This window comes from Suncus etruscus, chromosome 5 (assembly GCF_024139225.1).
Source record: "Suncus etruscus isolate mSunEtr1 chromosome 5, mSunEtr1.pri.cur, whole genome shotgun sequence".
NCBI lineage: Eukaryota > Metazoa > Chordata > Mammalia > Eulipotyphla > Soricidae > Suncus > Suncus etruscus.
The window spans coordinates 139,993,808-140,012,315 of record NC_064852.1 but is presented as its reverse complement, the minus strand read 5'-3'; the positions used below and the strand labels follow the sequence as shown (position 1 = coordinate 140,012,315).

The 18,508-nt window shown below is 34.1% G+C and overlaps 1 protein-coding gene across 1 annotated transcript in view; it reads right to left on the bottom strand.

The window, feature by feature from the left end:
- The window catches only part of CSMD3 (CUB and Sushi multiple domains 3), a 1,236,222-nt gene that overhangs the window by 955,700 nt on the left and 262,014 nt on the right, over positions 1-18,508 (bottom strand). The window contains exon 4 of the mRNA XM_049773958.1: positions 6,342-6,536. Within this exon, the coding sequence (XP_049629915.1) occupies positions 6,342-6,536 (195 nt within the window). The remainder of the gene's footprint in view (positions 1-6,341; positions 6,537-18,508) is intronic.

The window sequence follows — 18,508 nt, the reverse complement described above, 5'->3', positions numbered from 1 at the left end:
AGGAGGAAGAAGAGGAGGAGGAGGAAGAAGAGGAGGTGGAAGAAGAAGAGGAGGTGGAAGAAGAAGAGGTGGAGGAGGCTAAAGAGGAGGTGGATAACAAGAACAAGAAGAAGAACAAAAAAAAGTTAAAATGTCAGAAGTCACTGATTTTCTTTTCTAGATGTAGGTAAAGACAGAAGAATAGTATGTCATCCTTAGAAAGAAGAATGGCAGTCTATGTTTCGCATGCATTTAAAACACACACACTTTACCAATATACTGAGAAATGACCAGATCTTCTTTTAAACAGAAAGAATAGATAAGGTGTTTTATGATGGCAGTGACTGATTCATATAGTGTATCTAAATTTGTGCTATATTGCCCTGTACATTATAATGAGATTGTAGTATGTTTTATTATTGAATATGTTTTAAATATGAAACCTCCCAGAATGAATGATGCAGAAAAGTTATGTGACCTTGAAGAACATTTTAATTATTAACATAAATTACAAACTCACACCAGCCTGACACTCCTAATATATAGATTAAAGTTCTCCTAAAAAAATTATTCTACTACTGGTAGAACCAAGAATTCTGATATATTTTAGGATAGTTGTCACATTTATTCCCATTAATTTTTATAATCCAGATAATGATGTTCTAAAGAATTAAGAAAATTTTATGTAATACAAAAGGGAACATTGAAAACAGAACACTTAAGCAGCTATAGAAATGTTCTACTTTTTCAGTAGGAACTTTAAATTCAAACAGAAACTTTTATTTAGTCAAGTTCCCTTTTGTCAGAAACTTTTGCTCTGCTTTTTTTATAAAGTACTTTTATTAAAACAAACCACTTGGAACAAATTTAACTGTCAATCTATATTTTTAGATATTTAGATACACACATATATATGTGATAACTATGTTATCTCTATTACACTAAAAATCACTACTGCATTTTAGAATCATGTGCAAGTTTTGAATACCTTCTATTGAATAGATTTTATGACTTCTTTTTTATTTTTTATTTTTTATTATTTTGTACCCTAATCTATTGCTTTTCTTTCCTTCAAACAAAACCACATAGCTCGATTTATCTAGCTCCGCCTCTTAAATAGAGGGGGAAACAAGGGAGGGTACCAGGACCAAACAGATATATGACCACTAATAGTAAGCTAGACAAAGAGGGGTCCACCTACTCTAGCAGCCTGGGGGGTTATGGTGGGGTCTATGGGTTGCAGAAAGGGAACTGGGATGGGAGGAGGACAAACTTCGTGATGGGTATTCCCCTGATTCAATGTTAATATGTAAGTAAAATACTACTGTGCAAGATATGTAAGCCATTATGATCACAATAAAAATAAAAAAAAATAAGTCCTATGATTTACTACTTAAGTCTAAATATGTTTATTTAAGACACTGCTTATTTGGGTGCCAGGTCTAGATTTTTTTTTGGCCACACCCAGAGGTATTAAGAGATTAATCCTGGCTCTGTGACCAGAAACCACTCCTTCTGGCAGACTCAATGACCATATGGGATCCTGCGGATGAAACTCAAGGCAAATGTCCTGCTGGCTGTGCTATTGTTCTGACCCCAAGGTCTAGATGTCTAGATGTCTAAGACAATAATTTATGTACCCTTGAAAAGAAATTTTATTAGTTTTCCCTAAAATGTGTACACCAAAATGCCATTGTGAATAAAAAAGATCATTATGAATTCTACAAAGTTTAACCTAAGAATAGCCTATCTATTTTACCTTGTCTGACGACTGCTCTTAATTGCTAAGGGGGACTAGGTTAAGAAAAACTCTGAGGCCGCATCAAAGCTCCAATGAGTAAAAAAGTCATGGAAATATTTATGGAAGAAATACAGAAAAAGCATGTGCTAGTGCAGGTGTATTTCCATTCCAGCACAGGATTTAGGTTACACTTTACAGAGAATATCATTTAGCCCAATACGAGGCAATTAGTTGCCTTTTACAAATATTAGCAGATGGTGTTGATCATATTCGGTCCTGTCTGTGCACAAACACCAAAACCCTTACACCATACCCTCAGTTTGATGTGACATTCATTTATCTTAACTAAACTATCCTTGTTAGGAAGTGTCCCAAGAACCACCAAATTTAAGGTCTTCATCAAGGAGAGAAATTTTGTGTAAATGACAGGGAAAGTAACAGGGTGAACATTACAGGGTTAGCAGCCCCTAGCAAAGTTAAAAATTAAAGAATCAGTATACTATCCTGTAGCAAACAGTGCAGGACAGATGCTATCGGAGTAACAGTCTATCTATTCTTTCAAGCTTATGACAGTCCCCACATAATTCAAATACATTATCTCTTTATTCTTTAAGTTTTAAGAAAATTGGTTCAGCACAAAATTAATTTTGCTTTAGAAATTTAAATCATATGCTCTATCAAGTATGAGTTTATAGATTCTACCTTTAACCAGTGAATATGATTAGGACAGAGAACTATGCTTGAGGTTGGATAGAAATAGCATCGCTTCACTGATAATATTTGTGCTCTATCTGTTTAGATTTAAGCTAATTCTCTGTGAAATATTTCCTTTAAGCATTGTCCCTATCTGAACTTCTTTCCACTTAACTGCCAAGGTAAGTGCCACAATACAGAATCTAATATTAAAGCTATATTTGACCATTATCTTGATGATTTGGTTTTATTATGATCAACTGGGTTCTTAAAAACAAGACTTGTTGATTTGAGGGAGGGCTTCCCAGAGAGTGTTCAGAGTTCATCAGAGGAAGGGAAGCATTTTCAGAGATACTCAACTTGGGTATGTTGGGCTATTTATTCAAGTGTTTATTCCCCAGGGTGCAGTGCTTCTCAGACTAGAGGGGCCATGGAGCACCTGAACCAAAATTAGTAATGCTGTTGTGAGGAGAGGAGTAATGCACTGATTGAAGTAAACTCAGGACTTAGTACATGCCAGCAAACTACTTGTGTCTAGCCCAGATTCAAGACTTGCTTTTAATAATCTCACCTCCAGAAGATTACATATGATTTTACAATATTGATCATGCACACATATGTATACATGTATCTACATATATACACATATATGTAACAATATTAGTGTTTTACTGAGCAAAAGTAAAGGTTTTTGAGTTTTGAGTAAGCAGCATTTTCAAAAACAGCAGTGCCATTTGAGGGCATAAATAAAAATCCATAAAAGTTATTGTTGAAATCAAAAAGTAAACCTAGAAGAACTTGGGTAAAAAGATGAGACCACAAGGTATAAAATCTGGCAAAAATACAATAGTGGTAAAACAAATAATGGGTGATTATAAGGATTCATCTAGTTTTCATTGGCTATTTTCTTTGTTAAAAGTAGCTTGCATTAAGGAAAACCGAGTAAAATATAGCTAATATAAATGATAATATATAATGACACCTTACATAGATCACATTAAATTGTAGAAAGGATTGTAATTTTAGAAATTTTGTATATTCCTTGCCATGTCAACTAAAGAAAAAGATACAAACATAAGCATTTTGTTCAATGGCCCTAGAAGCAATATTTGTAGTTACTAAACTTGGATATTTCAGACTCTAGAGGCTATTATCTGAATTGAGACTGAGAAAGAGCACCAGAACAGAAATTACAGTTTAGGGTGTATTAAGAATACTCCTTTGAGATCTTGTAAATTGCTTCTTAGGGACAGAGAAACAGTTAAAGTGATTAAGCATATTCCTTGCTTATAGCTGACTCTAGATTTATTCCTGATATTATATGGTTTCTTAAGCATATGAAGGTGCAGCTCAGAAATTCCCAAGTACCAACAATCACAAGATATAGCCCTGAAAATCCCTTTGGGGCAGCACAGATAATTTTGGACATCCAAGAATCCTAGCAATTCAACATCACATGATTCTCACATTGAGTGCTTGCCTGGTTGGAAGTGACTGGCTAGGAAGTGTCTTAGGTCACATGATTACAGCTTCGGAGCACTCCCCTCAACAAAAAAGGAGGAAAACAAAAGCTTTATGGTTTTAAACACTTAATATAAATTTTTTACATAAATTTTATATTTTAAGAAAAATTATTGTCTTTGACTAATTTAAATATGCAAGTCTATTTTCTTCCACTATAAATCAATTTTAAAGAAGTGAAAAGTACAGAGACTGGAGAGATAATATAGCAGCTAGCGCACTTGTCTTGCATGTAATGGTCCCGATTTCAATCTCTGGCACTCCATCTGGTGCCTAAGCTTTATCAGGAATAATACTTGAGTTCAGAGACAGGAGTAAGCCCTGAGTACTACTGGTTTTGTTATCAAAACAAAACAAAACTTAAAAAGAAAGGAAAGAAAAATGTAAATGTAAATTTATTTTGGTACAGTGTCGTAGTGGTATCAGACTCTGGCTTTGGACTAGTGAGAATGCATTTAAGCCCACTGTACCCAAAATTTCTGTGTGGTTTTTAAGAGAAATTTGTCAGTGGATTAAAATTTACAGTCTCTGCAAATTTGTGAAGAGAAATTACAACTAACTGTTACTATTGTTTGTGTCATTTTTTTTCAAAGATGTTTGTATGTGAAGTAGTCTGGAAAGACATAAATGGTATCTTGCCTAAAAGAGAAACTTTGCTTATCAGGTTGGTAAATGGCAATAGATACAGCCAACGTCAAGAGGAAAAGCCTACAATAAAAATCTCAAGTTCTTTTAGGGTATGATTTTTCTATATAATAACAATTATTGTGCCTACATCCAAACTTAAGCTTAGAGGAGTGAAGGAGTGAAGCAACTGCTGGTATCCTTAAACTTTTGTATCATCCTTGTTCGCTAGAATTTGACCTAGGACTTATACAGCCTATCATTGTCCAAGACATCCTATCAGAGAAATTCATAACCTTGAAACACAATTAAAATTTTTAGACTCAAAGTTATTTACATTTACTAGGTAAATAACCCAGAACACTTTCCCCCTCTATTTTCTGAGCTCTGTCTGGCTTTGCAGAATTTGATAGTAACTATGCTTTTACATTCTCCATAACAACTACACGTGTTTAACTTCATTGAGCTAATGGAAGTCATACAGATAATATTAGGGGGGGGGGAAGCAGGGAGGACAGTTAAATAAGCAGTTTCTGCAGAAACAGAAGAAGCAGCAACAACAGCAAATAGAGGTTACTTAAAATCTACCATCAATGTATATCTGAAATTTTATGTCAGTTACAGACTACCTTACTATTCCTACAAAAAAGAGAGAGAGAGAGAATCATCTGAATTGTAGGCTTTTATTTTGTCTCTTTCATTGCTGAAAGGATAAAAATGCAGCTCAAAGACTTGATCATTTTTTCCTAAGGGCACTCGCAATGCAATGTTAAAGCTAGTTGAAGAAGATAGATGTGTCTGATTTCAAGGAGTTGCTCTGGCTCCACTGTAGCAGCCAACTTTTGAGAGGGAACTACGAAGTTATTTTTTAAAAAATGCCAGGGTAAAAACTATGCCAATCACAATCATCTTGAGGATCAGGAGTTATCCATGAATTCAGCTAATGCTGAATATGGTCATACTTTGAGCCTTTGCTTGTAATATCATATTGATGTGTTCAGTCTTTTTAATGAGGTGATACATAATGCAGCACTCTCAGAAATATTAAAAAAATACCAGATTCAGTTAATACCTCGAGGAAAATGAAATAATGACCTTGGTAATCTAATAAAATTTCAATACAACATTAACACTATGATTGTTTAATATTAATAGAAAAGACCAATATGCAAAGAATCCATGAAGAAAAAATCATCTGTAACAAGATATTCAACTCATTTACAAATAATGCCTTAGCAAGTATTTTTCTAGTTATGGAAGTTATTGTCTATACACACGTGTGTTATATATAAATATATATTTATGTGTATTTATACAAAGTGGAGTTGTTTGTTATGGGGCCACACCCAATGGTGCTTAAGAGTTACTCCTCTATCTTTGCCCAGAAATTACATGTGGCCTGCCCAGGAACCTTACAAGAGGCTGGAAATCAAGCCCAGATCTTCTGAGGGTAAGGCAAATGCCCTAACAGATTTCTCTGCTATTGTTCTAGACCCATATAGATGCAACTTTAAACTTCATATTTCATTTATTTTGTTTTGGAGGCACATCTAATTATGCTCAGGGATTATTCTTGGCTCTGTGCTTGAGAGACTTTTTGAAATACCTGGGATTGAGCTTTGAGTCAATTGTGTGCAAATGAATCTCCCTATGTGCTGTACTCTGGCCCCAGAAGCTTCCTGTATTAGAAAAAAATCAACAGATGCAACAGTTTGCACTGCTTTTAAACAAAATTTTATCATATCAAAGTCCAAAAATATTATTACTAAGATTTATTCATTACCTCTACAGATGGGAACAGGAAAATCCCAAGAGGCTGTATTAACAGAATTGGCTATACACGTGAGCTGGGGGTGCCCATCCAGGATATATCCAGTTACGCAGCTGTAGCGGATCTTGTCCCCAACGTCGAACCTTGTACCATATAATATGCCTTTGGGTGGAACTCCAGGATTTCCACAAGAGCTACTCTGCAACTCTGTAGAAGAAAAAGAGGGAGAATTTATTTATTGAAATGCATAGTTTCATTTCTTGTATTTTTTATTGTCATAAAAAACAATGTTTTATTTTGTTTTAAAAATGTCACTAACATAAGGAAAATGTTTTCTTTATTAATACAACCAAAAGGAAAATAGATTAATAATCAAATATGTATTTGATTCATTCCTTATATGAGAAAAACTTTTTACTAATCTTTGCAGAAACTTTTTAGGGGGAAGAGTTAGAGCAACGGATACTTCAGTGAGTTCAGTGCTTGCTTTGCACACCACAGACCCTGGTTCAATCCCCGCCATCCCATATACATTTGCTAATCCAGCCCTCACTAGGAGTGATCCCTGAGTTAAGAGCCAGGAATAAATCCTGAAATTGCTGGATGTGGAGAAAAAACAAAACATTTGCAGCAACTTCTTAGAAAAAAATCACTCATATTTAAAAAATAACTGAAAGTGTTATCATTTACCTGTCTTATACTTACATTTTACTGGGGGTAATTTAATATATGCATTAATATAATTATTTATATGCACATTTATTATTTTGATATCCATTATTTCAATGTTTCTGCATAAAACAAGTAACCTGAAAATGAATCTGAACAAAATTGAAATTAATTGTGAAAATTTCTATCAATTAAAATAAGAAAAAAAAAATGGTCCCCCAAGCCAGGAGCAATTTCTAAGCATATAGCCAGGAGTAACCCTTAAGTGTCATTGGGTGTGACCCCCCCAAAAAAAAAGAAAAACATTTTGCACTGATAAATAAACATATTTTGGAATTTAGAAATATTAGATCTAAGTTCAGCATTACTTTGTTAAAATATAAGAAATATTTTGTAAATATATATTTGGATTATATAGTTATAAAGTACAATTGGAAAAGGATAATATAGAGAAATAACAGAAGTTAAATAATAATGAAGTTGAGAAAATTATTTTATGTTGTTTATTTATTCTAAATTTATTCTAAATTAATATTTATAGAAATACAGACAGCAATATAAATGGTAAAAATAATTCTGATTTGATTGAAATTATATATAATTATACTGTAAAAATATTTCCATAGTTTTGACCAATTTCATATGACTAAAAAAGGCGTTATATTAACAGGGCCTGAATAAGAGTATGAGCACATTGTTTCAAAGTTAAAGCTTAAACTATAAAGTTAATGCAAAGTTCTTATTTGGCAATTCCCTAAAATATATATACATATAAATATATAAAAATATATAATTTATATATTTTTTCATTTTACATTGATAGTCATTCTATTCTAATTTTCCAGTTAACAAATCCTATAAGATTAGTATTAAAATAAATTAACTAATTTAGTGATACACTAAATTTAGAATATCACTGACAGTACTAGGTAAAATTAAAATTATAAAATGATTCATCAAAGAGAAGCACACAGCAGGGCAGAGTGGGTAGGGCATTTGCCTTGCATGCCCAGGCACTCCATCAGGTCCACAGACTACCATCAGGAGTGATATGAACATCCAGACATAAGCATTGGACATTGTTGGTGTGGTCCCAAAACAAAAGCGAGAGGAACACAGTTGGGTTTTCATGGAATTTTAATGTAAATTCAAAAAAAGTATTTTCCACTTAAAGCAAATATTTATTTATTTTTCAACTTAGCAGGATAAGGGATCTAACATTAATTATTAATGCTTTATATAAATAGAAAAGGTCATTATACACCTCTGTACCCAAAACATATTTTAAAGAATTATAAAATATTTAACATTTTGAAATATTTAAATTTTAAAATATTTAAATCAAGTAATCAAAGGAATCTTGACTTTTTAAAATAATTTTAAATTTCTTTAGAAGATATTTTAATACTTTAATCCAGTAAATTAAAAATATGTTTACTGTTTGTAAATTTTAAGCCATTTAAATACTTCTGAAATAAACAATTTTGAAATACTTTTATGAAAGTTCAATTGGTTTATAAATGAATTATTTACTAAAAACACATAAGTTTTATAGGTGTTAATATAATATGAAGGGACCATATCCCTAAATATAATATTAGCAAAGTAAATATTCATCATAAAATTTTATTTTAGCATTAGAATCAACATATTGCTTTTTTTCTCATCTCCTAAAAATAATTAAGGTCGGGACATCAGTTATCACAAAGTTATATCTAGGAGAAAAAGATTTCTGAGTCATTTCATGTAAACCCATTAAAAGAAAAGAATGAAGAAAGTGTGAGTTTCTATTTTCAGATTTAATTTGAATTTGAATCAATAAATATTTCCCATTACAAATAAAACTAACGGAAAAACAGAAGCATGTGGAGCGAAACTGTGAATGAATAATAACTAGGAATCTTGATAGATTACCCAATCTATGCGACAGTGTTATCCCTAACATAGAAAAGAATTGAGGTGTTTGCAAATTAAACTCAAAGTATAAAATTCAAAAGCAAGTTTAGTTAATACTATCAGTAAATTCTGGCTTGTAATTGTACTTAATGTATGACTTTCATAAGTGTGAACAACTACCGCCATTTTCTGTAAACTGACTTCTAAAGACAGTTATTAAGATTTCACACTGAGTGCTAATAGATCCCAATTCAGACATTGCTAATAGATTCTGGTTTTTTTTTTTTTTTTTTTTTTTTTTTTTTTTGGTTTTTGGTTTTTGGGTCACACCCGGCTGTGCTCAGGGGTTACTCCTGGCTGTCTGCTCAGAAATAGCTCCTGGCAGGCACCGGGGACGATATGGGACACCATTCAAACCAACCACCTTAGGTCCTGGATCAGCTGCTTGCAAGGCAAACTCCGCTGAGCTATCTCTCCGGGCCCTGCTAATAGATTCTTTTTTTCTCTTTGCTATCCTTTAATTTGAGACTTCACTGTAAACAATCTGTCTGTTTTAAGATACATTGTCAAGAAGAATGTGTAATTAACACAAAGATTTATATAGAACACCATTAAAAGTGCTATGGTCTGATTGATAATGAATTCTTTAGTCTTTAAAAATAAATAGCATGGCACACTGAAATTTTATATTTAGGTTAATTTTGCAGTTAATAAAAGTGAATTCTAAAAAAAGAAAAATTAGAGTAACTTTTTTTGGGGTGGGCCACACCCATTTGATGCTCAGGGGTTACTCCTGGCTAAGCGCTCAGAAATTGCCCCTGGCTTGGGGGGAACATATGGGACGTGGGGGAATCAAACCGTGGTCCTTCCTTGGCTAGCGCTTGCAAGGCAGACACCTAACCAGAGCGAACTCACTGGCCCCTAAAGTAACTTTTTAAGCACAATTTCTACGAGCTATCAAGAGTCTGAATGTCATTGGACATGACATATATTTGATTCACACCTACCAATGCTCAGGGGTTACTCCTGGCTCTGTGCTCAGTAATTATTACTCCTGGCAGTACCTGGGAGACCATCTGGGATTACCAGAGATTCAGTTCAGATCAGTTGCATGCAGAGTAAATGCCCTACCCACCATACTATTGACCCCGTATCAATTTTGATACTTAAAAACCATTTATGTCCGTATGTAGACCTATACAAGACCAAATAAGTATAGAATTCTATATGTATATATAGGACCATATATTCTTATATATGTGAGTGTATACACACAAAAGACTGCAAGACTTAGTATGAATTACTTTTCTGGTGAAAATTAATAAAAGAGTACCTAGCAACCTAGAAAAAGCAACTTGTGCCAATAAACACATTAAAATAAGCTTGACTCTAAACAAAAATTTGTTAGCAGTACATGGATAAATGGGAGGCAAGATATTTAGCAAAATATCAAAAAGAAAACCTGACCTTGAAAATTGGAATGAAAATTGAATGAAAGAATAATGGATACCCTGACTACAGAATTGCATAATTACTCAGTCAAAGAGATGAAGCATGATCCTGCTGAGATCAATTAACAGTGCTTTAAAACATTGTAAAATTATATCTACTAAGGGAAGCAAAATCAAGTTGTTTGTACTTCTTTCAGAAAATTAATCTCAGGATTTTATTTCCCAGATGATTAAAAATAATTTAGGAGAGCATAACTTTGAGTTAAACCACCTCATACCTCTCACTCTGAGACTTCAAAGCAATTAATGCGTTTTCTGACTTTTTAAGTGGTACACTTTTTTTTTTTATTACAGATATTGACCATTGCATTCAATCGGTATATAAATAGCATTGACTGAAAATTGACTTGGAAACTTGTGTTTGAGAAAACATGTATGTCTGTTTTGAATCAATTACTGCATCTAATAAGCCCTCTGGACTTTTATATCTGTCTCATATAATTGATTAAAGGTACAGGTGTGGTTTTGTTTGTTGGTTTTGTTTGGTTTGGTTTTTTTTTTTTTTTTTTTTTTTTGGTTTTTGGGCCACACCCGGTAACGCTCAGGGGTTACTCCTGGCTATGCGCTCAGAAGTTGCTCCTGGCTTGGGGGACCATATGGGACACCGGGGGATCGAACCGCGGTCCGTCCAAGGCTACCGCAGGCAAGGCAGGCGCACCTTACCTTTAGCGCCACCGCCCGGCCCCTGGTTTGGTTTTTGGGCCACGCCTGAAGGCACTCAGGGTTTACTCCTGGCTCTGTGCTCAGAAATCTTTCCTGGCAGGCTCGGGGGCACTAAATGAGATACCGGGATCAGTAACATGCAAGGCAAATTCCCTACTGCTGTGCTATTGCTTCTGGAAATATATACAGTTTTAAGCTCTGCTTATTTGGGGGGGGGTGTTAATTGGGAGAGGGCACACTTGGTTACTCCTGGCTATGCGCTCAGAAATCGATTGCTCCTGGATTGGGGGACCATATGGGATGCAGGTGGATCTAAACATTGTCCTTCCTAGGCTAGTGCCAGCAAAGCAGATGCCTTACCATTCCACACCACCACACTCCAGTCCCTGCTTACTTTCTTGCTACATCTTGTGAGCATTTAAAAAGAGAGGCTCTTATTTATCCCTGTACATTGAGAGCAGTTTGTATCATGTTAGAATCAAAATATGGGAACTATGTTAATTGAACAACCTTCTCTAATAAATAAATAGAAAATATGATCTTTGTAGGATGTACTCTTTGTAGGAGTACAGATGTTTACACACAAAATAGTGGAAGGAACAGGTATAAAAAGCAATAAATACTGTAGGATAGGAATTTCATTAGTTTTGTTTTCTGGGCCACACTTGGCAGTGTGAAGACTACTCCTGATGATGTCCTGAAAACCACAGAATGCCAGGAAATAAACTCAAGCCTCCTGCAATAAAAGCATAGAGCTTTAGCCTTTGAGCTACCCAATTGACCCTTACAGGCATACTGTTATTTAATTGAACATATAATAAACTGAGTCACACTGGCAACACAGCTATATGTTTGTTAAATTCTTTGCCGTTGCTGTCTTTTTTTTCTTTAGTTGATCTAAGTTTTTTAACTCTTCTTTTATTAAGGTTCATTGATCTATGATGATACTGCTAATGATTGTTTCCTATTCATATATTTATTTTTAATGAAGATGTCTTAAATTTTGCAGCCAGTTCCCAAATATAAGCATAATTCCAAGGCCAGAATCCTAAGGTCATGCAAAAGTACAACTTAGGATACCGGAGACAGGAAAACATTGAAACATTTCTGCAATTTTGAAAGTCACTGTGAAGATGAAAAAAGGGATACACGTAACATCAAAATGATAAATTTCATTATTTTAATTAATGGAAGAAAATTTATATAAACATGGGCAACTGAAGAAAAATAGAGCAAATCAGCATAATAGGTAGTGTAGGGGGAAAAATTACAGAATGTTTTGAGTTAGAAAAGGGAACAATTTATAAAATTATTTGATTTAAAGAGCAAAGGGGAAAAATCTATTTTCTCTTTTTTTCTTCTGGTTTTTGGGCCATAACGGCAGCGCTCAGGGTTACTCCTAGCTCTGTGCTCAGAAATCGCTCCTGGCAGGCTCTGGGAACCATGTGGGTTGCTGGGAATCAAACCCAGGTCCGTCCTGGGTCAGCCGCATGCAAAGTAAACGCCCTACTGCTGTGCTATCACTCCAACCCTTATTTTTACTCTTTAGATTGCTAATGTAACTGATAATAATGTCTCAGAAGGGAGCCGGAGCAATAGCACAGTAGTAGGGTGTTTGCTTTGCATACGGCTGATCCAGGATGGACCTTAGTTTGATCCCCAGAGTCCCTTATGGTCCCCCAGCCAGGAACGATTTCTAAGCACATAGCCAGAATTTCTGAGCGTCACCAGGTGTGCCTCCCCCCCCAAAAAAATAAATAATATAATGTTTCAGGAGTACCATTATGTTGTATATGAAAATATTTCCATAAGATTATTCTTTGCCTGTTGGCCCACCTTGACCTTCCAGGTGGGGGCGCAGTTGAGAGCCGAATAAATAGTTGGGGAGCTAGGTGTTCAGGGTCTTTTGGAGAGTTTGCTGGCTGGCTCAAGGTGTTTTGGGGGGCTTGCAGCAGGCAAACAAAGAACTCTCTTCGCCCAACCTTTTACCCCTTAACCCTCCTGTCTGTGTGGATTAGTTGCTGAGGATAAATATTACAAAGATATACCCCCAAAAGGGGACTAGGGGATGGGAATCAATTTCTCATTCTGGGAACTCTTTGAGGATACACAAATAACCCACAAAGGAGTAAACGAGACCCCACAGATGGGGCAACACCATTATTTTTAGTCAACATGTATAGTCTAGAAAGTCATTTGCATTCTAGTTTTCTAACACATGAGACCGATCATTTTACCAAGTTTAATTTTTTGAAATCTAGATAAATTTTAGGATGAATTATTATATAACTAAATGAAGAAGTTTGTTCTATTACACTTTAAGTGTAAGTACAACAAACAAACAGACATACAAACATTTATATTGTCTAGGTAGCATCTTGCCATTTTGATGGGAGATATTACCAGAGTTGACAGGCCCTTTGTCGAATGTTTGACTCATATTGAAAATAACCATCAAATGTAATTTGAAAAATGAATCCTTAGCAAAATGTTCAGGGACTAGAAGTTACCAGACATGTAATTTTATCTGTCAATAGAGCAAATAATATAGGCAGTTTCAATTTCAAGAGCTGTGTCCTTTTGAGCAACAATGAATTTTACCACTATATTTGTAACTATATTTATAATATATGTGTAATATCTTATTATTCAGAGAAAATATCATATTATTCATAACAGATAAACACTGTATGACTTTATAAGCCCAAATGTGCCTTGTGGTTGCTACTGTAATATTATCAAAAGGAAAAAAGTAGACCTCTAGTCTAGAATAGTGGTACTTTACAGTCTTCTTTAAATTTTCTGAAAATTAACTTCTACTGCATGTGGCCTAGTAAACATACAATAGCTTAATTTAGAATAACAGAAAATATAAATAGAACCTCTCTTAATGACAGAATTGGGACACATATCTGCATTGACACATCTGCATTTGGATAAAAGTGACTTAATTATTTTAAAAAAAAGTTTTTGAAAAAAAAAGTAAAAACATGAAAAAAAAGTTTCTTTTTATCAGGGATGATTTTGGTAAATTATACATCCATCAATTGTGAATGAGAAATGCACTATAGTTAGACAATTAACATCAAATTTTCATTGAATGACTAATGTATCATAAGATAATCATAAATGTATGAATTATCAATGGTATATACAAAAATGTGGTATGATTTCTGTTTTCTTAAAATGGCAATTCAGAAATGCATGACACAAATAGAATTATCTTCTGAAACCTCAATAATGACATTATGCTTCAAGGGAGGAGAAACCCTGTATCTATGAAGCCAACGAATACCCTTTTTCTAATTTTCCCAATACTAACTGTGACTGTGGAAAAAAACTAACAAACAAACACAAAAACCATGCCATACCTGCCCTTCTTCCTTATTTTTTCTTTTTTTCTTTCCTGTTGTTGTTTAATGTTTTTTTATTGTTGCTGTTGTGCTTTTTGCCATTGGTTGTTTTGTTTTTTTGTTTTTGTTTTTGTTTTCTTTCCCTTTTCCCTTTCTTCTTTTAAATTGATATTCATAGCTCCTAGATAGACTCCTAGCTTTCCTTTTTTATTTTTTTTTTTTTGAGAAATTTTTATTTTTATTTTTGCCACAGTGGATAAAAATTTTTTCACAGTAATATTTTAGGTATATAGTGACATTGAATCAGGGGCATTCCCACCACCAATGTTGTCCTCCCTCCACCCCTGTTCCCAGCATGCATCCCATATCCCCCACTTTTGCCCCTGAGGCTGCTAGTATAAGTGGTCCCCTCTGTATCTAGCTTGTTATAGATTGGGTATTGATTCTGTTGTTATTGACTTTGGATTTTTATCCCAATCTAACCACAGAACTTGAATCATCGTGTTCTGCCTCATAAATTAAGGGGGAAAAAAGTGAATGGTACCAGGAGCAAACAGATACATAAACATTGAGTCAAAATAAAATGTGATCAGACCTAAATACCAAATCCAAAATCAATGACAAAAGAACCAAGATATCTAATCTATAACAAGTTATATACAAAGGGACCTGTTACACTAGCAGACCAGGAGGCAAAGGAGAGATGCATGATGGAAAAAGGGGCAGAGGGAGGACAACACTGGTGGTGGGAATGGCCCTAATTATGTATGTACTTAAAATATAACTGTGAAGGACTTGTAACTCACATTGGTCATAATAAAATTTAATAAAAATATAACACTGTTGCCACAAGCTGAAAACATTCAAGAAGTATTTATTGTATACAAATACAAACAACATGTTAAACAAAATAAGGTAAGAATAGATAAAAATTTAAAAAATACGTCAGGAAGTTTTCAGTATTCAAATCTAATAGCTTACGCAAAATACCACAAATTGGAAGAAATAGGAGAAATCCAGTATGTTAAGGTCACATTTGGAAAGCCTTAAATTGGCTGACCAGGGTCACTGTGGTACTAATGCTACCAAGAGGCACAGGTAAAAGGCTTAAGTTGTTTTTTACAATGTCATTTCCTTTTTGTGTCTTCCTGTCTTGTTTGCACTGAGATCAGATGATGCCCTCAGGTCATTAGAGACCCTTATTTCCCCCCCCCCACCTCCATATTATGCTCCTCTATCATTGCACTTGTGTAGCTGATTAAGCTTGATTGGCCACAAATTATTGAATACCAGGTTACTGATAATTGAATCAGAAGTTGTTGAAACAAGGGAAATTTTCTTTCTTTCTTTTTATAGTTGGAAGCCCCTCCTTTATTAAACCCTGGTTAAATTCTCAAGTTTCTTGGAAAAGCAAATTAATTTCTCTACTACTTTCCCCATTCAGCTTCCCACCACCATCTCCACTGAGATAAATTCTAGTTGAGCATGAATTAGTGAATTGTTTGAGCGAATATTTTTATGCTCAAACATGTAAATCCTTGTTCCAGAGTCAAAAATTTAATTTTTCATTATATTCACTGATCAACTGTTTTCAGAGACATCAACTGTTTTAAGAGACATCATTTGGTCTCAATTTTTTAAATCTATGTATTCTTTAACTCTTTTAATATTGGAACATTACTAAAGTGACTTGTACCATAATCAAAACACATATTGTTTATCTATACACAATAAAACTGCAAATTTCAAGTCTCACAATTCAGTTTAACTATTAGAAAGTTTCGAGAAGTCTCGATTACTGCAAATTTCATTCAATATCCTTGGTTAAAAATGAATCATTTATAAAAACAGAGTAGAAATATTACTTTTATTTGGGGGGTCACATCTAGATCTCAGCTTTTGGGATTACCAAGTTCCTAGGATCATTCTTAGTAGATGTTGGGGATTTTGCAGACCCCGGGATATACATGGCTCTGAGCTTTTGCTGTCTTATCAAGTTTTGGATGTTTGAGGGATCATACACTACTGGGATATATAGGGGTATATTTGGTGAATTATACACTGAGTGTTTGTCTGAGTGTATGTTTGAAGATCATACAATTCAGGGATCACAACAGGTTTTCAGCTCCTGGGATCATTCCTAGAGGTGTTTAGGGGATCATATGAAATTTTGAAGATCAAATGGATATGCTGCAGGCAAGAGAAGGGTCATAACCTCTGTACTCTCTCTCTCTCCATCCTCATGAGACAGTAAACTTTGTGAAGCTTGATTGTTGGAAAAGAGTACACCAGAAACCTCTCATAGATTTCCTTGATAACAAAGAACATAATGAAATTTATTCTTTAGAGTAGAACTCGCCATTTTTCTCATTAAAATGTATAGCTCTGAGAATTTGGAAGGAACCCAAAGCAAGCAAAATAGATTCTTCCAGTTGATTTGCATTCTTGCAGTTGACCTTATCATTGGAAAAAAATGAATCATGGAAAAGCATCAGTAGTGAAATCAAATTAACTTGGATTTAAATCCTCTCTGCCTTTACTACTGTGTGATCTGTGAGGCTTGTCATAATTCGGATTCTCTGTTGATGCCGAATGTATTAATAAAATATATTTGGCCAATTAAAGAAATTGATATAAACTCCCTATGATTTGAACTGTGTTTTGATATTTGTTTGCTTGTTTGTGTTTTCTGGGGGAAGAGAGGCCTCACCAGGTTGTACTCCAGACTTACTCCTGACTCTTTGCTAAAGAATCACTGACCGCCGTGCTTAGGACACAATATACAAGATGCTGAGGGATTACATCTGGTTGAATCTGTACAAAGAAGTTCTCTACTAGTTCTAAAATCTATCAGGCCCCATGTTGTTAGTTTTTATGGTACCACCACTTTCTAATGTCCACTGTACAAAAGCTTGTTTCACACTACAAATACAATTATGCATGAAATCATTTTTGCCAGAATATATAATATATATATATATATTATATACTTATGAGCCATGCCTTACTCAATATACCTGATTTAATTCCATTTAAATCTCATCACATTGAAAAATGACAAGGTTTTCTAACAATGCATTTACATTTGCTATTCAGTTCGTTCACCTTCACTGAGATCTTAACATTTAGAATGTATTTTACCCTTTTTAAATGTTGACACCTACTAATCATGAAAGCTAGCTTTGTTACTAGTTATAGCTTATAGAATAGTACAATTGAAACTGTTCCATCAGATATATGAAGAACTGATTGAAACCAATCACAGTAATTATCTCCCTGTACAATTGCTTGTGTAAGACTTCTCTCATTCCATACAGTTATGCTGCAGGATTTCCCCTTACATGACCTCCCCAATCGCATTTCAGGCACTATTCAGTGAGCATGCATACTTCTAAATAAAATTAATAAGTGTTATGCATGAATTGAGTGAGGGCTAGTTATTAGGACTGTAATATGAATCTAAGTGAGAATTAAGTATCATTGGACCTTCTTATTTTAATTAAGCACCCAAACACTCTTAATCAAGCATATAATTAAATTTAAGAGGAAGTGCATTGTGTGCTAATTGCCATTGATTATTAATAATATGCTTATTTATGCATGCAAACTATAATAGCATATATCTTCATACCACTTCTGAATGACAATAGCTGAGCTATGCATAATGGAACTATTAATGAAATGGAATCTTGGAAAGTCTTGCAAGAAATGTCAGACAAGCAAATAGCTCAGAATCCTACACTAATTATATAAAAAAAAATAGAGCAAGTCTCATGAACTCATATAGGACAATTTCAGTAATTATACATTGCTTCCTATACATAGATTTATTATCTAAGATATCAGTTCTTTCCTTTAATTTAAGATATATCAGTTTGGAGAAAGTTTCTCAAAACATAGGAAACTCAGGAACTTGAGCGATAGTAGAGGAGGTAAGAAATGTATTTATATGTGTTTTATATAAAAATATACACTTTTTAAAAGATCATATGCTCTGATATTTTATACTTGATATTTTCTATCAATAATAAATTAAAATGCATCTCAATTTTTATAGTCTTAATTATTTAAATTATTTATGTTCATA